The sequence below is a fragment of the Emydura macquarii genome, unplaced genomic scaffold (assembly GCF_026122565.2).
Source record: "Emydura macquarii macquarii isolate MOO-44397 ecotype Brisbane River unplaced genomic scaffold, CSIRO-AGI_Emac_v2 contig_2768, whole genome shotgun sequence".
In the NCBI taxonomy this organism is placed as follows: domain Eukaryota; kingdom Metazoa; phylum Chordata; order Testudines; family Chelidae; genus Emydura; species Emydura macquarii.
In genome coordinates, this window is record NW_027132905.1 from 36,379,503 (window position 1) to 36,405,137 (window position 25,635).

At 42.0% G+C, this 25,635-nt stretch overlaps 1 protein-coding gene across 1 annotated transcript in view; it reads right to left on the minus strand.

The window, feature by feature from the left end:
* The window catches only part of CAMTA1 (calmodulin binding transcription activator 1), a 938,867-nt gene extending 913,311 nt beyond the window's left edge, over positions 1 to 25,556 (minus strand). Inside the window, exon 1 of the mRNA XM_067567040.1 lies at positions 24,860 to 25,556. Within this exon, the coding sequence (XP_067423141.1) occupies positions 24,860 to 25,133 (274 nt within the window). The 5' untranslated portion in view covers positions 25,134 to 25,556. The remainder of the gene's footprint in view (positions 1 to 24,859) is intronic.
* Positions 25,557 to 25,635: the final 79 nt, after the last annotated feature.

The window sequence follows — 25,635 nt, forward strand, 5'->3', positions numbered from 1 at the left end:
GGAGGATAATGAAGTAGCTCTGTGGATGTTTACAGTGAGCTCCTCCCAAGCATAAAGGGTATCATGAGAAAAAGTACTAAGGTGCTTGTTAGAAAATTTAACATCCAATGTCTCATGCAGAATAAGCCCCAAAAACTCAAAGGAGGTCCAGAGATTGCTATTTTCTTGCAGATAAATCAGCAATTGTTTGACCAACCTCACAGAAGGCATGGAGGATACAATAGCCTTCAAATGAGATTGACAAACACTATGAGAAATTCATTTGACTTTCTCCTCAAATTAGAATGGGTTAGATAACAATTAGTGACCAGACCAATTCCCAAAAATTAGAGTTTATTTTTAAGTGGCCAAAAGTCTTATGACTAAAAAAAGGGAACAGGAACTGACTGCTGTAAGTGAAGCTCACTGTTATTAAGCAAGCACAATCTAGGCCTGATATAAAAGAGTTGAAAATAGAAGTAGACATTTTAAAGAACCCTTGTTCACTTATACTGCCCACTGAAGTTAAGGCATGAAATAATAGACCTAGTTGATCAAAACTACACACCACAGTTGACAGTATCTTTAATGAGGGTTTATTGGGCCGTATTAGGCAATCTGGAGACCTAAGCTATTCTTATAATCAGTTGATAGTGAGTCACAAACACAAAGATGCGAAAATAGTGGGATACAAACAAACTTCTCCATCTTTTGAGGACAGAGTGCAGTCATGTAGTGCTAAGACAAACCTAAGTGAGCTCCTTCTCGTATCTTATGAAAAAACCTATATGGAACTTTAGGATAACTTTCATCAAGAAAGGAAGAGGAACATTACTTTAGCCAGGGTCTTTAGTGAAGACAGAATATAGTAACTAAATAAGCCCAAGAGGTGTATAATTCCTACAGTTCCAGGCAGGCAGCTTCAGGCCTTGGAAGGTCAGGTACACTAGATTTTTTTTCTTTTAGGATCTTTTTAAACTGGTTTCCTCATTTTCAAAAATCCCCTAGTTTTTTATATGATTTTTTCCCATGAGAATTTTTTAACTTAATTCTACTACGTTCACTAATAAAATATTATCAAGGGACCATTGTTACCATTTGGCAGAGGGCATAGCGGATTCACAGGATTTCATAGGGATTCCTTGGGCCAGATATTTATAGAACTGATCACCAAAGGGTGGCATATGCGATCTCTACCAAGAGCCAATAGCACACTGGTTGTCAATTGCTGGGAAATGTATAAACAGATAATATTTAAGGAATTATGTATCTGTGCTAAAACCTGTGTTCTTAAGGTCTGGCAGTTAAGGAGGTCCCAAGCAGGTAAAATATCTCAGGTGTGTTCCTTTAAGGCAGGAGATAAAATATGCTTCTCTCTCTGTCTGACCATGTATGTATTGGGTAATGTAGGCCTCACAACATATGCCTAACTTGTATACTGAACCAGATACCAGTCACAAGATTGCAAAATTTACGAGAGCAAACCTGCAGGAAAAAAAACCCGTCAGCGGGGAGATGTCCTGTTTATGAATGAAGACAAAGGATGAGACTAGTATATATTTAAAAGGAGCCACAAGACAGGATCCTTCATCAAGGAGACAAGCTAATGGCATGTTTGTCTTTATGAAAGCAGGGTCACAGCCAGCCTGGCTGTAAAACACTGCAGCAACTTTGGATGAGCATTATATAAGAACATAAGAATAGCCGTACTGGGTCAGATCAATGGTCCATCTAGGCCCAGTACCCTGTCTTCCAACAGTGGCCAATGCCAGATGCTTCAAAGGGAATGAACAAAACAGAGCAATAATGAAGTGATCCATCCACTGACATCCAGTCCTACCATCTGGCAGTAAGAAGCTTAGGGACACCCAGAGCATAGGTTTGTGGCCCTGACCATCTTGGCCAATAGCCATTGATGGACCTATCCTCCATGAACTTATCTAATTCTTTTTTTAATCCAGTTATAGTTTTGCCCTCACAACATCCCCTGCAAACAAGTTCCACAAGCTGACTGTGTGAAGAAGTACCCGCTTTTGTTTGTTTTAAACCTTCTGCCTATTAATTGCATTGGGTGACCCCTGGTTCTTGTGCTTTGTGAAGGGGTAAATAACATAAGATGTGCATATACCATGGCATTATGATATGGCATTATAATATTTACCATCTTATTATTATTATCTTTCCTAATAGTTCTAAGGCCTGGTCTACATTACAGAGTTTTGTCGACAAAAGTCAGCTTTTGTTGACAAAATAGTGCTGGTTTACACACTGTCTCTCCCTCCCCCAGACCTCTTCCACCAACAAAACTGCCCTGTTTCTTCGACAAAATATCACCACCTGGATAAGTGGGGTAGGGCTTTTGTCGGCATAGTTAGGGCAACGCAGTGTCAATGAAGACAATATTCATCAGTGGTTGGGCTGTCATTCTTGTCAATTTCAGCAGAGTGGTGAAATTAACAAGGAAGCCCAAGCCCTGGACAGCTGGAGCCTTCCTTCCAGCTGCAAGCTGGGATCTGCAGGCAGCTGGAGCCTGCTTCCTGGCAGGGAGGGGAAAAACCCTAGTCCCCTTTTCAGCTCCCACAAAATTGACAAGGCTGCCCGGCTCCTGGCAGAACCCCAATCCTTAGGGGCGGGAAGCCACAGTCTGCTTCCCGCTGAGAACAGGGAAGATGGGGAACAGGGATGGAAGAAGCCTGGGGCTGACTTCTGGTAGAAATGGGGAGTGAGGGGTTGGGGAGCTGACCTCGGCAGGCACAGATGAGGCTTCCTCTAAGGCCACGAGTTAATGAACTACTTCACAATTCTGGGCCCCACTGTGAGGCATCACATCTATTGTGTCTCATGAAAACCCTGCACGGGACTAGTGTACAGCTCTGCAGCAGGACTGGGATCCCACAGGACCCACTGCCATAATAGCAGGAGTGGGGTTAAAGAAAAGTCCCAGGCAGAGCTCTATCTGACATGACATTTGATTGGTTTATATGCAAGTAGATAAAATCACCCATTGTTATTGTTTTAGATTTTGTACCTCTGATCTCCCTCAATATTGTGCATTCACTATCCTGATTCAGAAATTGGTACTTATACCTCTCCCTATCAGATTTTTATTCTTATCATTTGGAATTTATAACTAAAGATTCTACATACTGCATACATGGTCTTCACACTTAAGAAACTACAAAATATTTTAAGTACAATGTTACTCCCCCATATTTATGATCTGATCTGTTCTTCCTACACAGTCTACATCCAGGTATTACAGCCTTCCACTGACCCACTGATTTGTGGCATTTCACCATGTTTCAGAATTCTTGCATTAAATAATTATAACTAAACTGTATAATATTTAATAACTGCTACTGAAGGAAATGCCTACTGGGACTCAGGGGACCTAGGCTCTTTCCTGGCTCTACCACTAGCCTGCTGAGTGACCTTTGGAAAAATCACTTCTCCTCTCTGGGCTTCAGTTTCTCCAGCTGTAAAATGGAGATAATCATCACCTCTTTTGTGAAGTGCTTTGAGAAGTGCAATGTAAGATGTAGATATTTTTATACAAACAGACTGGCTATCAAATATTCTAAATCCTCCAACTGAAATATCATCAAATGTTTTATCTTCCTCAAAATAAATCCTTAACCCTATAAATAAGGGATATAAATCAGGAGCTAAGTGGAGCAATAATATAGTTTTTGGATTAAATCACAAATATGCAATTTCTAATTAACTTGAGGACTGAAAATTCCTCCATAGCTTAAAAGTAAATAAAGTCACAATCCCACCATGCTAATAACACTCAGCACTAGCAAACATCAGTACTACTACACTTGTGAATCAGTATGCTGCGAAAGCAACACTGCCCCCCAGGAAACTGAAAGCATGCCCCCCCAGCACACACATCCCTCTTGCTACTCCAAATTAGCTCCATTACAATTAGAATTGATGTAGCCACCTAAAAATTACTGCTCTGGCAGCAGGGGGTGAATTAGAAAGTATTTCTTCCCCCTATTTTTTACTGGTCCTCTACCCTGTATACAAAAGATGTTTGGAGGCACTACTGTTTTCCCCGCTGTTTAACAGAACTATTTGAAGACTTATGAAGAAACCCCTATGATCAGACCCTCCTGTTGGGGGCTATGCCACGGATCACTTTGTCTGAGGTCGCTGCTCCCAGTGTTCAGTGTTACCCTATCTAGTTTCTCAAGAGCATTGCAGCATCAGAACTCTAGTGCTGAAAGCTAGCTAAATAGTAGCATCAAGAAAGACACCTATGCTGCACCAAAAGAAAGAAAGAAAAATATGTAAAATACTTTTAGTCATAAAGTACAATTTTAACTTGCATAACAACTTTTAAAGGCAGCACCACAAAACAGTACTGTTATTAAAAAGTGTCAGACTAATGACGGATTAATACTACTTTGAGCAAAACACTGTGAAGAGTATGCAAATGCAAACATTTTTCATTCATTTCCAATCAAATATCTTGGTATTCCAAACTTTCCATCAGAATTATTTTGTTGTTGTAATTTAAAATGCAAATCAAATGCCGGACAATTTATTAAATATGAAATTGCTACTGATAACATTCAACACTTCTATACTGCTTTACATCTTCAAAATTCTTTACAAATGTCAACTCGAGCCAACCACTACCATTATGAAATAAGCATATATCCCCCATTTTACAGATTAGTAAATGAGACACAAGAAAGTGATTATCAACCCAAATTCAGAGTTCATGGCACAGAGAGAATTCCCAGAGTGACAGTTAAGCTTCACCAGACAATCTTACCCCATATAGTATAAGTGTGCATACTATCTCCATATTATTTCCAGACAGGGATACGATTTTTTACACCAGCCAACCCTCCTAGTATAGATGCAGTTATACTGGCTCAAAGACCTTTCGCTGCCTCGTATAGACCTCGCCACAGCTCAAAAGCCTTTCTAGGACACAAATAACCTCTACAGAAAATGGTGATAGGAAAACAATATACTAAAATAAAACAGTCTATAAGTTATTGTTATGATTCAATAAGAAAATCAGCATATTTGAATTTCATGAACAATCTTCCTTCAAAAAATATTTGTTAGTGAGACAAAAACCCAAATGAAACTAATATAAAGTTCATAGAAAGTTCTGTATTAATTATACACCATAAACCCTTTGCAATTTTATGGGCTTGTTCATGCTCCTTGCACTTCATCCTCTCAAGGGAGGCAACACAGGCCATAAAACTTTAAAGTGCACAATGAGCCTCTCTCCTACTACCTCCCCCACCACATCTTTTTTACCGGTTCCTAAATTCTCTGTGATCCAAAAGGTGGATACAGAACTCTGGACCATTTAACTGCCAGAGTTTTATTGGTGCAATGTGATGTAATTTGAGAATGGAGAAATGACTGGATATATGTTGATCAACTCCTGATTTACTGGTAGTTCTATACTATACATACATATACAGGATAAGCCTATAAAACTCACACATAAATAAGTTTTATAAACCTTCTAATTTTCAAACTAATAATACATAAATTTTAAAGATCGATTTCTAAATTGCATCTTAGCACGGATGCAAAAGGAGTTAAAATTTTGCAAATAGGCTGTTTAACATATATCAAAAATTGAAGATTGCAATAAAATTTAATCACCATATTTGTGAATTTAAATATATGTCAAGGGCATTCAGATTTTTTGATGGGTGACTTTTAGTGTGCAGTGTATTTAAAACAAAACGGAAATAAATAAGATTATCTATAAAGTGATCATTGTAGAGGTTTCCATCAGTGTAACAGTATGCAGGTGTATAGGAAAGTTAAATCTTAACATTGTTGTTTGAAGTAATTAGTAGTTATTGACATATTAAATATGACTTAAAAGTTAGTATTTCATATTTCTTCACAAGAAAAATAACTCAAAGTTTTTTAATGAAAAGAAGTTTTTGTGTGTTGAGACCACAATAACATTCAAAGATATTCAGAGGTGCCTTCAGGATTTAGCTGCACAAATTCCATTGATGCTCAGTTTTTCTAAATCCTTCAGGATATTCTGAAGCTCTCCCCCTTAATAAATAATATCATCTTTAAACTCGGTCTTTGAGCATGCGTCATTGATTTTCCAAAAATGGCTATAAAAAGAGTTCAAAGCTTTAAAATATGATTCCATTTAATCACAGTAAATGAATACTATTTGTTTTAATTTAATAATGTGGGTTAGTTTAGACTCAAATCTGTGAGTTCCCTATAGATATAGATATGAAACCTTCTTTAAGACAAAAGAAATCTATCTATATTTTTCCAGTTGCGAACTTCTGAGATAAATCAAAACAAAATTATTGGGACACTTATTTCTATCAGATTAATTATGCTGGTAATTAACTCTATATGCAGTTATTTGAGAAAACTCAATATAATTGTTTCAATTAGCTAAACTTCATTGGTAACAAATCTGATCAGTAACTTGGTACCAAAACAATCAAAACAGCATTCAACAGCTTTTTCTTTAGCTCCTAGAGCCTCGAACACCAAGGTTACCTTTTCAGAGTTTTCAGATCTATTGCAGATAATTTAACATCAAGATATTTCACAGTATTACTATTTCACAAGGTAAAAAAATATAATCATAGAAAAAAAAGCATAATATGTTCATATACTTAAACTCGCTTTTTTTAGTTATTTTACTTATTTTTAGCTTTTGCAGGAAATTCACTGCTAGTGAATATAACTGATAACCCTGGACATCACATAAAGGCTTAAAAATTCCACTTGCTAAATCACTCAGGACAAGTAGGAAGCCTTCCAGGGTGAGTGCCATTAGCATGTCCAGAAACAAAGCTTTTATTTTAAAACAAATAAATCTGTAGTCCTTATGTTGACAAAGATAATCATGGAAACATGAACTGAGTATAACTGATGTAACACTCTTTTCTTAAGTCTGCAGACAAACAGTTCCAGTACCTCTGCTGCTGCTCAGTTTTGCTATGCTGTGGTAGAGCAAAAACTAAACAGTCTTGCCAGTTTACAGAATTTCTGTTCAGAACCCTGTGAAGCAGTGAAACTTACAACAATCAGTCAGGTCAGTTTAATTAGTTGCTTGCTTGGAAAGGTTATGAACAGCAGTAGAGAGGAAGCAAATGGAACTGTTCACTGGAGGAGGCTGTGGGAGGGTGAGTAAGAGTATGGATAAACAGCGCAGCCAAAAAAGCATAGTAGTAAAAGTGTACATATACCCCCACCTAAGTAGCCATGAGTCTGGAGAAGGGGTAAAGTAGGAGACCCCCCCAACCTCCCATCTTCATAGCAGCCTGGACATTCTGGAGTAGGAAGTGATGCATTGGGTGGTTCGAAAATTATCAGACACGTATTAGCCAAATGGAGTCCCCCAGCTGCTTTTGAAGGGAGGCTGGCTTCTCACTTGGGTGTTGTTCACAAACAGTGTCTGCCCCAATCCCAATTTTTCCTCAGCCTACGGCTAGTTTGTTTAGTCTTCTGGTTACTAGATGTCTTGCAAAACTCCTGTGGTGGCCAGGTGAGGGGAGGTGAGAGATGAAGAAATAATAGGAGAGGTTAGACAAGTAATATGATAGAGAAATGTGATGTGGAGGAGGAAAAGAAAGGAGAGAGAAAATGTATTGGAGGAGATATAGTACAATGTAAGCTAGGGTAAAGGGAGAAAAGATAGGAGTGAAAAGCAAGAGAAGGAAGAAAGGAAACAGACCAGATAGTTTAGGAAAAGACATGCCATGATCTACTTATGTGAAAGTCAAGAAGGCATAACAAAGGATGTAACTATGACTTGTCAAAACACTTTTCATTAATATAGTATTTGATCAATTTCATGGATATTCTTGGAATAATCTGACAAATAGTTGTGATATTCGACCATCTTTATACCAGTTCAAATACTATCTGATGAATGTATCACTTGACCAATACTGTTAAAAAGTGTTGAGCAACATATTCAACAAATATTTTTTTCTATTATTCAACCTTGTCAATAGTAAGTTACTTTACAAATTTTACTTAACAGAAAGTTGACAGCCATTTTACAATTAAAAACAGTATACAACAAACAAACAATGTATTGTTTCAATTGGTAGGGTGTGATTTTTGAGGAGGCTTGGCAGCGCAAGTATTTTTCACCATGGTTAGTAAGCTTATCCCTCATATAGCAGTTGCCAGGTGCAGTCCAGCAGTTGTAATTTTTTATAGAGGAGAGACAGCTCTAACATAGTAAAGGCTAACTGTCTTTTTCTGTTTAAGGGAACTCTCTAGTTCCCTCCAATTCACATGGTTACTCAGATTGCCTTGAAATCTGGTATGACTCATGAGGGTGAGAGGTAGGTTAGTAATCCAAAATTAGGATCATTTGAGTAAAACTATCCAGAGATACTGCCCCTTAGAAAAAATAGTTTTTAATTAAGGTTGACAGATTATACCAACTTTTTTTTACACAAACCTGGAGCTCAAATCATGGCTTAGACTTTGCCCAAAAAGTCTCAGTTGCTCAACACTGACTCCAGTTTGTGCATGATCACAGAATCATAGAAGATTAGAGATGGAAGGGACCTCAGGAGGTCATCCAGTCCAACCCCCTGCTCAAAGCAGGACTAACTTCAGCTAAATCATTCCAGCCAGGGCTTTGTCAAGCTGCAGCTTAAAAACTCTAAAGATGGAGATTTCACCACCTCTCTAGGTAACCCATTCCAGTGCTTCACCACACTCCTAGGGAAAAGCTTTTTCCTAATATCTAACCTAGACCTTCCCCCACTGCAACTTGAGACCAGTGCTCCTTGTTCTGTCATCTACTACCATTGAGAACAGCCTAGTTCCATGCTCCCTGGAACCCCCTTTCAGGTAGTTAAAGGCTGCTATCAAATCCCCCCTAGTTCTTCTCTTTTGCAGACTAAACAAACCTAGTTCCCTCAGCCTCTCCTCATAAATCTTATGCTCCAGCCCCCTAATCATTTTTGTTGCCCTCCGTTGGACTCTCTCCAACTTCTCCACATGCTTTTTGCAATGGGGGTCCCAAAACTGAGCACAATACTCCAAATGCAGCCTCACCAATGCTGAATAGACAGGAATAATCACTTCCCTCAATCTGCTGGCAATGCTCCTACTAATGCAGCGCAATGTGCTATTAGCCTTCTTGGCAACCAGGGCACACTGCTGACTCACATCCAGCTGCTTATCCACTGTAACCCCCAGGTCCTTTTCTACAGAACGGCTGCCTAGCTCATCGATCCCCAGTCTGCAGCTGTGCATGGGATTCTTCCGTCCTAAGTGCAGGACTCTGCACTTGTCCTCGTTGAACTTCATCAGATTTCTTTTGGCCCAAACCTCCAATCTGTCTAGGTCCTTCTGTATCCTATCCCTACCTTCCAGGGTATCTACCATGCCCCCTAGCTTAGTGTCACCTGCAAACTTGCTGAGGGTGCAATCTACCCCATCCTCCAGATCTTTAAGGAAGATGTTGAACAAAACTGGCCCCAGGACTGACCCCTGGGGCACTCCGCATGTGACCAGCTGCCAGCTAGACATGGAGCCATTGATCACTACCTGTTGAGCCCGATGATCTAGCCAGTTCTCTATCCATTTTATAGACCATTCATCCAACTGTAGCCGGGAGGGGTGGTCCCCCTCTGAGGAGGACCCAGAGAGGGAGCCAGACCCACCCTGGCTGACAGAAGCCTGCCCCAGGGAAACACCTGACCGGAAGCCAGGGGGCGGGACTAGGCCTTTAAGAGTCAGGCCGGCAAGCTCAGTTGGAGGGAGGCGGCTGAAGGGGAAGGACGCGTCTCCTCCCGAGCCCCTAGCCAAGGCCGGGCCGGGGAGCCGGGCTGAGAGGGAGTGGCTGGCCTTAAACCCAGCCTGGGGATCGGCCGAGGCCTCCCCCAGGTACCCTGCAGCCTGGGAGTTGGAGGGACTACCAGAGACGCCCACGGCCTGGGAGCCGGAAGAAGGCCCGTCGGGGCTCCCTGAGGACTACGAGCCTGAGGAGAACCCCCCAGAAACACCCGGGGCCTGGGAGCCGGAGGCGGATCTGCCAGAGCAGTGCCGAGCCTGGGACCCTGAGGACCTACCGGCCCTGCCCGAGGACCGCAGGACCTGGAGGAGCTACCCTTCGAGGATGAGCCCATGGAGCTCCCGGAGCTGCCGCCCATGGACGAGGAGGGCCTAGCAGGTCTACCGAACCCCAGCGACCCAGAGGAGGCAGGTACCGGGGGTTTCGGGGAGGAAGAAGCCCAGGGATCACCACACGTTAGTGGCTGAGTCAGGGGCAACCGGGGCGGCGTGTTGCGGCAGGAGCCCCGCCGCCCCAGTGGCAAACGCTGTTGCCACTGCCAGGGCCCTGGGCTGGGACGCAGTGGAGACGGGCGGGCCTGCATCCCCCTCCCCCTTCCCTATCCTCCGTGAGGAAGCCTTCCCCGCCGTGCCGTTCCCGAGAGCGGCGTGCTCACCTGCCAGCCCTGCCTGAGGGTCTGGCCGTAGACTGCTTGCCTGGCCAGCCCTGCCTGAGGGTCTGGCCGTAGACTGCTTGCCTGGCCAGCCCTGCCTGAGGGTCTGGCCGTAGACTGCTTGCCTGGCCAGCCCTGCCTGAGGGTCTGGCCGTAGACTGCTTGCCTGGCCAGCCCTGCCTGAGGGTCTGGCCGTAGACTGCTTGCCTGGCCAGCCCTGCCTGAGGGTCTGGCCGTAGACTGCTTGTCCTGCAAAGAGGCACAAGACTGCTCCCGGTGGGAGGTAGCCGGGAGGGGTGGTCCCCCCTCTGAGGAGGGCCCAGAGAGGGGAAAACCCAGACGCTGCTCCCTGGTTCCAGGGGCACGTCCACACCAACCTATACTACTTTAACTTACTGATAGGAATACTGTGGGAGACTGTATCAAAAGTGACCATCTCTTTGGGGAAACAATACTGGAAATATTATTCAGCAAATAATTTGTTTCTATAGATATGCTTGAGCCTAACACACACCGAAGAGACTGTACTGTGCCTGTGCAGAAAGAGTGCCCAAGAGAGCTGCTAGCCAGCCATAACTCACAATATCTGTGCGGCTCAAGGGATGTTATGGCCATTGAACTCGAGCAACATCCAGTCACTTCAAGTTTAAACCCAACCCTTGTCAGAAATCTGAATGATATGTAAGCACATAGCTACAATCTGCCTCTGTCAAGAGGTGTTTTTTGGGTTTTTTTTGGGGGGAGGGAGGGATGGGTGTAATCTAAGTAGAGCAGAAAATTCAAAAGGCACTCAAAAAGAAAATAAATTACAGAGGTAAATGCTTGTTGGAAGAGGAGGGGCTTTGAGGGTAGAGAAGTGGGAGAAAATAGGAGAAAAGGAGCTTACGTCTGCAGTGAGGTGATGGGGATAAACTGGGATGGGTGGTAGGGGAGGATGGAGAGCTCAGGTAGGGGATAGGATGGCACGGCATACTGGAGAGGGCAGCATGGAAATGGGAGGCAGGGCAAGTGGGAGGAATTAGGGCAAGAGAGCCTGTCGGCCTCACTTTCTCTCCTCCTGGGTATACTGGAATCTGAGGGGCCCTTACCCTCTGGGGATGTCTGAGCTCCTCTTTCTATCCCTGTGTATATGCCAGCATCTGAAAGCATCCTGCTTCTCTGGGCAAAGAGCTGGAAACAGGCATGATGGGAGACTGCACCAAAAACACATTGCTGAAACTGGAATGAGGAGTTGAGGTTGGAATGGGCATTCTTGATGATTAACAGAGGCAATGGAGCCAATGGCTTAATAGGAAGGGTGAGCTGGAAATGATGGCTGGGGGCTACATGTTACAACGGATGGTGGGGAAGGGAGTGGAAAAGAAGAGAGACAAACCAGTCGTTTCTCATGTGCTCAAAGTTATTGTAACTGCTATGTAATAAAAATATCACATTTTTGGGGCAGACTAGGTCGGAGATTTCTGCCACTGGAATGTATAGTTGTTAACAGGGCCAAACATTTCGAAGTATGACCATTATCCCCATTCCTCTATAGCAAAGTGTACTGGGGCTAGGGGATGCATTTAGGAATCAAATAGTGGAGAAGATAGTAGACTGGGACTCTCAATACCTAGGCTCTATTCCCAGCTCTGCCACTGGCCTATTGGGGGATCTCAGCCAACTCTCTTTATGCTTCCGTGCCTCAGTTTTTCCTATCTGAACAATGGGGATAATCATGTTTCCCTCCTAGGTGAAGTGCTTTGAGATCTACTGATAAAGCTACACATCATCATCATCAGGCCACAAGAGCATCTCAACTACAACTTCCTCAGGGACCATCAACTCCTACCAACATTTCCTTCTGTTAAAAAGCAATAGAAAATTCACTGACAAAAAATACTCAGTAACACAGAGTTAAAGTTGCCCAGTGGTAGCTCGGGCCCTTCCATAACATCAAATTAATAAGAAAATCAAACTTCCAAAAACAAGAAAATATAGAATTACGGTAGATGCCCCCACAACCTTAATCCTGCCTTTTTTGAGTGATGCCCCAACACATCTACTCGCACCCTGCCTTTATATTGTACTGAACAGGGGCTACCTGCACCTGCCCTACACTCAAACACTTAGCCTACTCCACAGAAAGAATACCACCTCTGGTATGTTTTACAACCCCTTCACCAATACGCACACAATGGCATCTAATACTATACTTCTACTCACCCTTCATTAAATCCATATACCACACTTATATACTAACAATCCCCATGGCAAGACACACACCACCCAGTACTCTGTTCCTCACACAACTTCCACAACTCAGTACTGAAATGAGGCATACTGGATCTTTCAAGGTACGCATGCATCTTTTCTTTGATTCCACACAGGGAGACAAGGGGAGGGGCTCACATACCACCAGAGGGTTATTAAACCCCCAGAGCACTTCATATCCACAATCACAGTTTTGCCAAGCTGCTCCAATTAACCCCTCCACCATTCATAGCTAACAAAATAAATGCATGCAGATTATTCCTAGTGGCTGGCAGCTCCAGGGGGTCACAGTTAAGGTTGCATGGGCACATACCGTAACTTTGTATTTCCTCGTTTTCAGAAGTTTGAGTTCTGCTGAACTAGATGTTCTAGAAGGGCATATGATACCACCAGGCAACCTTAACTCTGAGTTAAAGTTTTTTGCGGTGAATCCACATAACATACAGCCAGGAAACAACAATAGTGAAGCATTCCCAAACCCAACGAACACCAACAATGACCTGGAACAGAGTCCTCTAGGAAAGAGGGGCAAGCTCTGTCTCCTTGGACCAGTCACACAAAACAAGGGTTTTCTTGTTATAAACCTGATCTATAATATATAAATATTACAATATTTAAAACTGTGGCTAGTTTATACACACAAACCCGTCAGATGAGGCTATCGCTTCTATGATGTGCAAAAATGTATCTACTGAGGACCCAGTCTTGCACTCAGTGGGAACCAGAAGCAAATAAGTAATGCAAAGTGGACCATAAATTTATGTCTAGCCTTATAACATACAAGCAATTATTCTACGGTAATAAAAGTAGCGATATTTGATTTGAGGATTTTTACATATTAAAGAACAATTTTCAAAAGTTATAATGATCTGTGACAGCAGAAAGTAACACTGACTACTTTAGAATTTTCAGACAACTCAGTTAAGTATTTTGACAATGGTGGTTTTAACAGAGGTTATTTTATTATTTACATTGTGCCAGAAATGTGGTTGATGCTTTAAAGACATGTATCAAGATAAAGTCTCTGCCCCAAAGAACACAATCTTAATAGACAAAAATTTAGGCAAAGGATTTGGCAAATATTTAACATCTGTAAATAAGAGTGCATAAAAAGAAAATCATTGCAAAGATGCATTTGGTATCTGTTTGGGTCTGTGTTTCATTTTTCCCCAAGTAAACTCGGCCACTATTTAAATAATTAGATTAAATAATTTTGATAATTTCAAATCAGTTCCAAAATAAGCTTTTTCTTTAATTTTTTTTCCAGTTATTTTAAATCTTTTACAATCTGTGATCCATACTGGTGGGTCACCATGAGTTAAATGGAATTATACTGAAAGGGAAGTGTCTCAGAGAACATAGATGCAGGACAGTTGCTAATCCACAAATGAATTTCGGCAAATCCTCACACCCTGAATGGCTAAAAGTGTCTAATATGCAAGTTATTTCTTAGGTAGAAAGTACACAAATCCTTGTGCTGTCTTCAGGCTACTGCCCTCAGAAGGACATTGCCATATACTGACAAAAATGCTACTTCTGTTTCTCAAGTCTTTGATCTGTTATCCCATTCAACCACTTCTCTTCAACATCCTGCCCTAGAGGAAGGTTAAGCCACAAACACATAATAGACAAGCCCTGTTTACACAGAAGTTGCACTGGTTTAATTGCAATCAGTTTAAAAGCAGCTTTAGTGAAAGTGAAGTACAGCAAACATTTGTGTATACGTTCATATCAATTTAACTTTTTCCTGTAAATTATAGGTATAAACTGATATGAGTATCCATACAAAAAGTTGCACCAGTTTAACTAAATCATTTAAAAAAAAATCAGACCTTTAGTTAAACCATTCCCTACCTTTGTTACATTATATTTATTTCAGATATCTCAATTTTAGTAACAATAGTTTGATTAGTGGGAAGGTTATTATACCCTCTCCAAATTCAGTTTTCTATTAGCTTTAGAACAGGAGAATACTGAAGCATTTAAAATAAAAGTTATTCATGAGTGAAGTCACTCATCCTTCCTCTAAACAACAGAGGGAGTCAGAGTTCAGACATATAGGAAGAAAGGAAAGTCACGGACAAGAGGAGAAAGAGCATATTACAGTGTAATCAGAACAATTTGATGATGCTCCCTATGAAATGGACAAATACCTTCAACACAAAAGTTGGTTTCCTAAAAACACTCCAGCCTCTGAGTTTATTTAGCTCAGCATACAGTTATCTCAAATATAAGAACACAATCAAGTTATCTAATTAATTCCATCAAGTTGTAACATCATAATTTGTCACCAGAATTCCCTGATGGAATTACTTCTTTGAAACTCCCTGCAGTCATCCATTACTTGTATTAAAGCTATCCAAAGTCCAGAACATGCTCCAGAATCCAGGCAACTAAGACTGCAGTTACTACCTTCTCTTTGTCCTCACCCTGACATAATAATGATATAGAAGAGAAATTTAGAAGTACATTACATGGATTTTCAGATGGTTCTGAATTGAAAGAAATTGCAAAACACCAAGGAAGAAAAATATTGCAAAGCAATTTAGTGAGATTAAAAGCATGAGTTAAAAAAAAAAAAGACATTTTGGACAAATAAAAATAATACTTAAGCAAAAATAATTCCAAACAGTCAGTGAAAAGGAAAAACCTGAAAAGAAATAATGCTAAATGCAGACCTCTAGGTAATAGTGGACAGCAAACTAAACATATTTGTGAAGTAGTAAAGCAACAAAAAATGCCAATACAATTTTGGATTTATACACACAGGAACAACCGAGAAGAGGAGATGTGAGTCTACAAACGAACTTGACAATAGTTAGGGAAGGAAGTGTGGTGTGAAAAAGGGGTAAAAAGTTAGGTGGCAAAATTTGCAGATGACAAAATTACTCAAGATTGTAACTCTTCACAGTCTATTTTAACTAAGGGATGTCACAAAACTGGGTGACTGGGGAACAAAATGGCATATCATGTTCAATGCTGATAAACGCAAAGTAATGCACATCGGAAAACATAATCCCAACTCTACATACAAATGTTGGGCTCCTAATTAGCTTGTTATCACGCAAAAAAGAGATCTTGGAGTCATTTCAGGGGTGTCAAAGTTATCTGGCCACAAGGGCCATTTAAGACAAAATTGTTCACTTGGCGGGTCGCACTGTAAAAAAAAATAATATATATATATATATATTAATTAAAGGGGCAGCACAACGGCACAGCTGTCACTTATACTCACTTTCCATACCCACTTAATACTCTGGGGGCTAGAAGCACTCGGGTTGGCGGCGGTCTGAAGGTGGGGCAGACCGGCCAGCCTGGGGGCTAGGAGCACTTGGGCTAGTGCCACTCAGAATGCGCGGGCTGCAAAAATTAACCCCGCGGGCCGCATGTTTGACACCCCTGTTGTAGATAGTTCTCTGAAAACATATGCTCAGTGTGCAGCAGCAGTGAAAAAAGCTAACAGTGTTAAGAACCATTAGGAAAGAGATACATAATAAGACAGTATATACCAGAACGCCAATATATGAATCCATGGTATGCCCACACCTTGAATACTGTGTGCAGGTAGAAGGGAGAGAGATACAGGCTCCACCCAAGAGTGTTTCAGATCTCAAAGGGATAAATTTGGAAATAACACTTTTTACCTACTATTGTTAGAAGTTGCATGCAGAATTAGTACAAAAGCAATATCTGAGAAAAAACATTAATTTTTGGTGTACTGTACGCATTTGAGAACACTTTGTAAATAGGTCGATTATACCAGGGAAACAGTAAAACTGACTATCGGTTTTCCCTATTGTTTGTTTTGGTCTTTTCATACAGTAGTAGGAAAAAGAAAAACATTTTTAAAATAAGAAAATATGACTGTAAAACCATAAACATTGGCTGGAGAACTCAAGGTCAAATGCAGAACCTGAAACTACTTTTAACTCCTTTTTAAATTGACTAGATTTTAAGTTGATGGTATCCCTTAAAGCAAAAACTGATTAAAACTGCTCGATTCACAAGTATCTCAAAAATCTAACTACAATATAAAGTCACTCAAGAGCCACACTTAAAATTAAAGGCCTGAAGTGACTGAGAACCACATCCAATAAGTTAAGGTTTCTCTAACACCAAGAAGGAAAATAGGAATGTTTCAGTTGCAAGAAGAACCTATCAGGTTTTTGTTTTTGTTTTTTTTTAAATACAATTCTCACTTATGAGATTAACTTTAATTTTGTATGTGGTGAAAGGCAGTGTCCCTATACTCAAATGCTAATAGCCTTCCATATTTTGGAGATGGCAGAGTGACTTCACTTCCTGGACTGTAAATCACATGGTTAACAAGCCCCTGAAAGGGAAGGGGAGAGAAGAAAAGAAGTTCAGTGTCCACATTAGAATTTTATCTGAATTTCAAATTAAGTATTAAACTGCAAACTGAAATTCACATAAAACTGAGGTGAAGAGTGAATTGAGCTAACTTCACAGCTCCCTGCTCCTTCAGAGCATCACAGTCTAATTTTAGGTAGAAATGGCAATCCTGTGAATTAAGTCAACACATGCACAAAAGCCCATCAAAGCCAGCAGCCTAGCATTCATGAACAATGATACGATAAACTAGGTTTGTGCAAGAAGTAAAATGTGTCATTCTTTCAAGGACAGGAGTGAACTAAGTGAACATTACAATGAACAAAATGTTTTGTTTTTAAAATGTATATAAAGCATCTACCACAGTCTTTGGACATGAAATAATACTTGAAATTTTAACTAACCTATTGGCCAGTATTAACACTGGGAGACTGACCAGTTACGAAACTGGTTGCAATCCTCCCAATCCACCTGTGTGAGAGGCATGAGAAAAGAGACAAAGAATCATAGAAGTCATAGAGCTCAGAGAGCACCCAGAGTGGACTAGCCATGAAACCAAGTTCCACAGCACAGCACCATGCACTGAAGATGCCCTGATCTCCAGCCAACAAACATTTAATGAATTATGGTAATCAACAGATTCTTCGGAAGAACAGAGATTTATAAAATTTTCATGGCAACTGATTCAAAGCCAATTCGGTCCAGCAACCAGTGATTGTTATCCACAACCTAATCTCATCATCACCAGTGTAGCCATTTCATTTATTCTTCATTACAAAAGGGGTTAAGAAAAGAAAAATAGGTATTTGAAAAAAAATTAGTATCGTTTTAATAACCTAATCACAATATGCTCTTCGATCCTGCAAAATTAACTCGACCAGAAAACTAACATTCAACGTGTTTAAAATAAACATATTCCAAAATAACTGATACTAAAATAATGAAAGGTCAAATGATGCTGTTTCCCCCCTTGGTTGTAACTATCCAACTAGAATTCTGCATTTTTCTATGCAAACGTTCAGTTACTATAGGAAACTGCTTGGCAGTAAATTACTTCAAAACTGTAAGACACTCACCTAAAAAATAAAATCTATTTCCACAATCATCTGCATCCCCGTTAACAACACTGCTGACTACCATTTCCCCAATATTTTCTTTTTTTTTTCTCGTATTTTGATATAAATATTAGTTTGCATACTAAATATTTCAAAAGTCAAATAACCCCGTGACTGCTGCAAACACTCTTCTAAACATACATTTAGCTGGCAGTCAGGGAAGGAAGAATGTTCTAAGTTACCTTGTCCAGTATAACATCTCCATCACAATCATATTTACTGAGCCTGCCTGAATTAACAGCTATAGAATCAATAATCACCACCTCAATAATATAACTTAACTGGGACAAGGAGTAAGAGTACAGTATTAGTTTATTAACTTGCCAAACAATTTTAACATTTGGCCACTGTTCTAATGCATTTTGAATACATCAACTTCCAAAACCATTCCTAAGAATAAATCAAATACAAAGAAACATACATGTTTTGCTGTCAGTTCTCTGCTCATGTTTTTTTAAAAAGTGAATTCAGTGCTGGTTGAAGGTGCCATGTTGACATTCTGGGGACTCAAGTCTTCCATTTAACCATAGGAAAGGTACAGCATGAGGACCAGTAGTAATAGGTTATTTTTTATTATTTGTATTACCAAAGTGCCTAGTGAATTCTCATCACACTCTGCCAGTGTGCCTCAATCCTGCCCCAGAAATATTACATGTATCAGTAAGAGGACTCTTCAGTCTCCATGCCAAGGCAATCAGTGGCCTATCTTTTACTAACTAGCATGGCCATGGTGATGTTTTTGAAGATGTGGACATTTGTCTAACAGTCTACAGACTAAGAATATCATTCCAAATGGCTATCAGATTATAACATTCTTTCACTACTAACATGGGCTAATAGCACATGAATGCCATTCTTACTATCCATCTCAAGGGAAAATTGAACAAGAAGAGGTCTGTAGAATGAATTGCCCCGTGATCCTCACAGAAAGGTCCCTTTTAAGTTAACATGGTGTGGAGAAGCTTATAGTACTGATGCTGTCCCAGTCCAGTGGTACAGAAATGGATTTCAGTCACCAGATCTGTCAAATGCAACTTCAAATGCAACTAATTCAATATATATTATTAAAAATAATTTTGAAAGTTAAAGCAGGAAATAAGGCTTGGGTTCTATACTTAGGCCGCCAGCACCACTGCTATAATACTCGTCTTCATACAATTGTGTTTTTAAATTGCTCACATTTAAACTTTTGACAGGCAGAGTTTAAGTTTCAGGCATTTAAAAAATTAACATTTCATACCATGACTCCTTAAAAATGTATTACAGAAGTAGGTCAACTCACTGAATTACAATGTGCAGTTATTGTGAGAAGTACACAAAGAAATTGTTAACTAGCTGAGAATCATTTGGGTTTCTGCAATGGACTTCTCAGTCCAACTTCAAAGTATGTAGCATGTATTTTATTCAGATATAGGAGTTAACCAACATAATATAGACTAAAGTAAGGCACTCATTTTCAACATCAAAATCAAGAAGTTCAAATATGGGACATGGAAGAGGATATTCACAACAGATCTTAACGCAGTAGTAAGCTACAAGAATAAGTGACCTTGTGGGTCATTCATATCAACATAAGAAATTTTAATAGTCTATAAAGAAATTAAAGAAGATACCTATACTAAACATAATAAGTCACACACTGTATAAGCAAGATGCAAACCCAATTCAATCCAGAAGCTTTAAGGTTAATGACTATTAACCAATATGAAATCATTACACCTATTATATATTCTCAATACTAAAACAGGATATGTGGGGAAAAATGTTACTACATACCCACACAAAATCCTGAAGGGAAAGGGAGCAAATTAATTAAAGGTTAATAAACAGAAAATTTTAACACTGAAGTCAAGATACAGAGTCCGATTCTCCTGTCATTTACACCAGTTTTGCATTGCTTAGATTTCAGTGGAGTTAATCATCTACACCAATATAAGTGAGAAAAGAATAAAGCCCAGTCTATTCTAGATCTCAGCACAACAGATAAAAGTAATGAATTCAGAAGCATCAATAAAGATTAATGAAAGATTAAGCAAACAACGTACTCCTTTTCATCACTATTATGTAAATTTAATATTTATATTGCAGTAGTGTATTGAGGCTCCACCGTGCTAGGCACTGCACACACAAATAGCAAAAAGATAGTAATCCAAGCTACAGTAGCATATAATGAAAAAATATCCCAGAAGACACACACACAGTTAACTAAGATTTACTGAAAGAGATAAAGATAACTTTCCTCAGGGAAAATGGAGCACTAAGGAGTCAGAAGTGATGAAGTAAAGAGTATTTACCACTGTCTCCTCAAGGTAGACTTGAACACAAAGCATACACTTTATCCATAGCCTCAAATTAGCAGGGCTTATGGAATTATTTTCATATTTTTATATCAGGTATTAAGTTAAAGTTAGATACAGTAAATGTAATGTTTTATATGACACTTTCGAAGAAAGCTGTAACCAGTTATTTCCTGTAATGGTAAACAGTGTATCTGTACAGCTCCTAGCACAATCAGCCTGAACCTGCTTGATGCCTTTGGTTGCCACAACATTAAATAATAAATTATACCCAATACTGCATTAGCACCACAAATTGTTTTCCTTCTCCAGGCACTATGGACCAGTTACATTACAAGTTACTGTCAAATATGTTGTGGAACTATGTTTTTGATAAACTTATACAACGGAGAAAAAACAAAAATACAGTAAAAGAAAACTTCTTACATGAATTTACTTTGAGCTGTCTCTTTATGGCTTTTTTATGTAAGAGATTCACATTCCACACCTCTCACTAGAAACACACACCAACTTCACAAAGCCTGTTCACAGCTTTACCCCAACTTCCAACTTGTATTTCTCAAGATTTTGAATTACTATATGTCAAAAAATCTCTATATTTACAACTCATGTCCTGGCAATCATGTATGCATATGTAAATTGCAGTACCGGGAAGTGCATTGCACCATTCAAAAGTAATAAATGGTTATTTTCCCAAAATATAAAAGCAGCATGTTAAACTCAAGAATTTTGCCAATGAACATTTTTAAAAAAAGATCTTATTAAGTTAAAATGCAAATACACCCCCTTTATCTGTAAATCTAAAGTGTTTCAAAAAAGATTACCCAGCACTTCCACTACAAATATCTTAGACAGTACATCACTACCCCCTTGTGGATATGCAATAAAAAAACCCTTATCTTGGATATTCTGTTTTCCAACAATGTATTATAGAGAATAACTTTGAGCTAAAAAGAGTTGTACACTTTAACTCTTTCCTTCACATGTAAAATATACAATGCTTTTTTTCTAAAATAATTTCTAAATGCAGTTTCTTTAAGTATGAAGTTAACTACCATTTTATGCTATCCACACAACCTTCAATCTCTTCTGGAGTATCCAACAGCAAAATTAAGTTGTCTTTGCATAAATCTACAACATAAAAAATGTAAGACTACAGAAATCCTGTACTACTCAACCTTTTTTTAAATTTTCTCTCAATATACGATTTCTCATTTCCATCACCACCTGAAAACTATTTCAGAGGGTATAAATGTCGTCACTCCCTATGCCAAATATACTTCCCCTCCTTCTCAATGGAGTCACTCTTTGCCCACTTCTTTCACCCCCAATGGCTTCCTGAAATAATAAAATTACAGAAGCTATAAACCCAACAGGGCAGATACCCTCTCCACAGGGCAGGAACTTGACAGCACACCTTTTTATTAATGCACAGAACTGTTCAAATACTTAAAAATTAAATTATCTATTAGGCATTCCCCCAAAAGATATTATTTGTCTTTCTTCATTAATCAAAAAGTGACATATTTATCTGATTTCTATGCGTTGACTTTACCATCATTTAACAGTGCTGGGGAAAAGCATGTAGCCTACTCCTCAGTGTGTGTAGTCAGCATGCTGTCCCCACATTGCAGGGTTTTACTCAGTAAAGGGCTATGTACACAACTAATTATGCAAGTTATTGGAGAAGGCGCATTTTTGTATTTAGTTGCATGTGCTGGAAAGGAAAGTACACATGCCACTCTCTTGCTATAGAGTATGGTATACTAAGAACACATTAAAAGTTTAGAAAGGGTTCCTGCACACCCAACCCATGTGCACATATATACATTCACCATCTCAGCACTCATATAATCAGTTTTAGTCACAGTATTTACGGGAGTAAGGGTGGCTGCAGGTGAATGCTATCCCTTTCCCCTAGTGGTGGAGTACAATGTGGGGGGGACGTGCACGCACTTGCATAAGGGGAGATGCACCATTTTTCACATGGGTGGTGACTCCTACAATTGCTCTTTTCATCCCACAGGGTAACCATTACCCAGTGAGAAAGGAGTGCATGATCTGCTGACTCCTCCCCATAGGCAATATAGCACAGGGACAACATACATCTGTCTCCCATACCGGATGAGAAGCATACATCCTGCCCTTTCCCATGTAGTGGGCACAATTACTACTATGCATATTACGATAGCTCCCAGATGTCCCAACTGGGAGCAGGGCCACATTATGATAAGCAAAGCATAAATAGACGGTCGTCCCTGCTCTGAAGAATTTGTAACTCATGATAGGAGAACACATGTATTGACCCATCCCCATTCGGTGATCTGTTTTCTCCTCAAAAAAGGGTGCACATGCCATGACCATGCTTCCTTGCATGAGCAAATTGTAATTGACCTGTCCTCCACAATGTGGACAACTGACCATGTCATACTTGGCCCTCCCCCCTGCAGACCCAAAAGCTATACCCTGCCTATAGGGGGGTGTAATGAGTGCATACATACAACATCAATTGTTGGGTTTGGAAGGAGGGTTCCAAATGCCATATTGTACCACCCCCATGAGCAGAACTACCAAGCCCACACATGCTCAGATTATTTACTATTTATATCAGAGCATCAGCTTAATTAGGGCCCCATTATGACGGGTACTGAATAAACAGAGTAAAAAGACAGTTCACATCCCCAAATAGTACAATAAAATGTAAAACACCACAAGAAGCTGCAACACACAATGGCAAGGAGCAACGAAGAGAAACAGAAAAGAGTAATAACAAAATGCATTAATATAAACCAATTGTGTGCACCAATAGGTGGAGTTGAATTGGTTAATTTTAATAAATAGTTAAAACACAAATAAGTCCCTCTCTCAAACAGAAGGGTGTGCACAGGTATGACCTGCCCTTTGCCCCAAGGTGTGCACACAAAAGCATGCCCTGTACTTGCCCCAAATGGAGGGTACATGTACGTCAAGCCTTTCACACATACAGGGATTTGTACATGTTCATGCACATTCTCTTTCACACCCCAAACAACAGCTGTATCTGCCCTGTGCTCTCCTTCTTACATGGGCCTCATATATTGCCTGCTATCGTCTCACAAGGGTGTGGGAGCAAATATTGCCAATTCTGGGGTTTAGGATGCTCTTCCCCATGATGGTGGGGCCTGCATCTCAGATCTTTTTACATGGTGAGGAAGTTCACTATGCATCGCCATCCCCTCTCTCATAGCGAAATGGTACACATGCCCTGTCCAGTGGTGGCAGACACATGGATTCCCTACTCTCCTCTCTGAGTAAAGATGGCAGGGCACGTGCACTATTATCACTTCTTAGACAAAGGTTTTCATGGGAGAATTGCAGGAAGGTTGCGTGCTTTCCACCCTCCATGGTGGGGTGGAAAAAATGGATGGATGGGGTGCCCATCATCCAACCCCCCACGGCGGAGGGAGGGGGGATGGACGGGGTGTCCTGGGCCCGCCCCCCACGGTGGAGGGAGGGGGGATGGACAGGGTGTCCTGGGCCCGCCCTCCGCCCCCCACGGTGGAAGCGGGGGTGGGGGACGGACGGGGTGTCCTGGGCCCGCCCTCCACCCCCCACGGTGGAAGCAGGGGGGGGGATGGACGGGGTGTCCTGGGCCCGCCCTCCGCCCCCCACGGTGGAAGCAGGGGGGGGGGGGGATGGACGGGGTGTCCTGGGCCCGCCCTCCGCCCCCCACGGTGGAAGCCGGGGGGGGGGATGGACGGGGTGTCCTGGGTCCGCCATCCGCGCCCCACGGTGGAACAGAGGGGAGAGGGGGGAGATGGACGGGGTGTCCTGGGCCCGCCATCCGCCCCCCACAGTGGAACGGGGGGGAGAGGGGGGAGATGGACGGGGTGTCCTGGGCCCGCCATCCGCCCCCCACGGTGGAACGGGGGGGGAGAGGGGGAAGATGGACGGGGTGTCCTGGGCCCGCCCTCCGCCCCCCACGGCAGAAAGAGGAATGGACGAGGCGTCCTAGGCCCACCCCCCAGGGCGTGGGGGAAGATGGAGGGGGTGTCCATGGCGGGTAAGTAGGGGATGAGGTGCTCGCGTCACAGGCACCCCGGCCGTGGGGGGATGGGGTGTCCTTTCATCACCAGTATCACGAGGGGTGGGTGTCCCCGTGACTCGCTCCCCTCACAGCAGAGGCCGGGGTCCCAGGCTGCCCTTCCCCGGGCTGCGGGTGTCGGCACGAAACCCTGCCCTGCTCCGCCCCGCGGGGGCGCCCGTCGCGGCCGAGCTGGGCCGCGCCCCCCTCCGCCTGGCGGAGATAAACTTTCTGGCGCGGGGCTACGCGGCTCGGCACGGGCCGGCCCGCGGGGCTTGGAGGCTGCCCCACGGATGCGCCCCCTCTCGCGGCCGTACTGAGGGCCCAGGCCCGGCTCCGCCGCGCTCTCACCTTCCGGCTTGTTTTCGGCAGCCATTTCCCCTCCGCGCGCCACATCCTCCTCCGCCTCCTCGCGACCGGGATCCAGGCGCGCGCCGCCGCCGCCTCCCGCTGCCGCCGCCGCCGGGCCGGCCACACCGCGCGCACCGCACACACCCCAGACCGCCCATTGGGGGAGCCGGCACACTGACACTTCCTGAAACCAATCACTGACAAGAGGGGGCGGGCATGGAGTGAGGATGGACCTTACTGACAGCCCGCTTAACCAATCAGAGAGAAAAATCATTGCACTGACACATTCTACAGCTATTCACCAGCCAGAGGGAGGACCTGAAAAGGGCAAGTAGGGCATTACTGACAGCTCCAAAAACCAATCAGATAGTGGAATCGCTTCACTGACAGCTCCATCAGCCATTTATTAGGAAAAGAAAGCGGGCATTGATGATAGACGCAAAACCCTGACATCTCAATCAGCGAATGGGAACCGAATAGCGCTATACTGACAGACTCTGTAGCCAATCCGTGAGTCCAGAGGAGGCGAGCCAGGTGCCACCTGATCATCGGCCTTCTGTTCTGTCTATTGGCTGACAGATGCCCCTCCCTTCCCCTGTCGTAACTCTGAACAAAAGTTCTGATTGGCGAGGCCGGGTAGGAAACGTCCAATAGGCGCAGTTCAATGGGGCTGCTGCGGAGTGATTGGAGTAGATGTTCCTACGCTGTTAGGCCGGGTTGAGCGCGGACACGAGTGCCCGGCTCCTGCCCGACTGCGCGCTTCTCGGCGGTGCTGG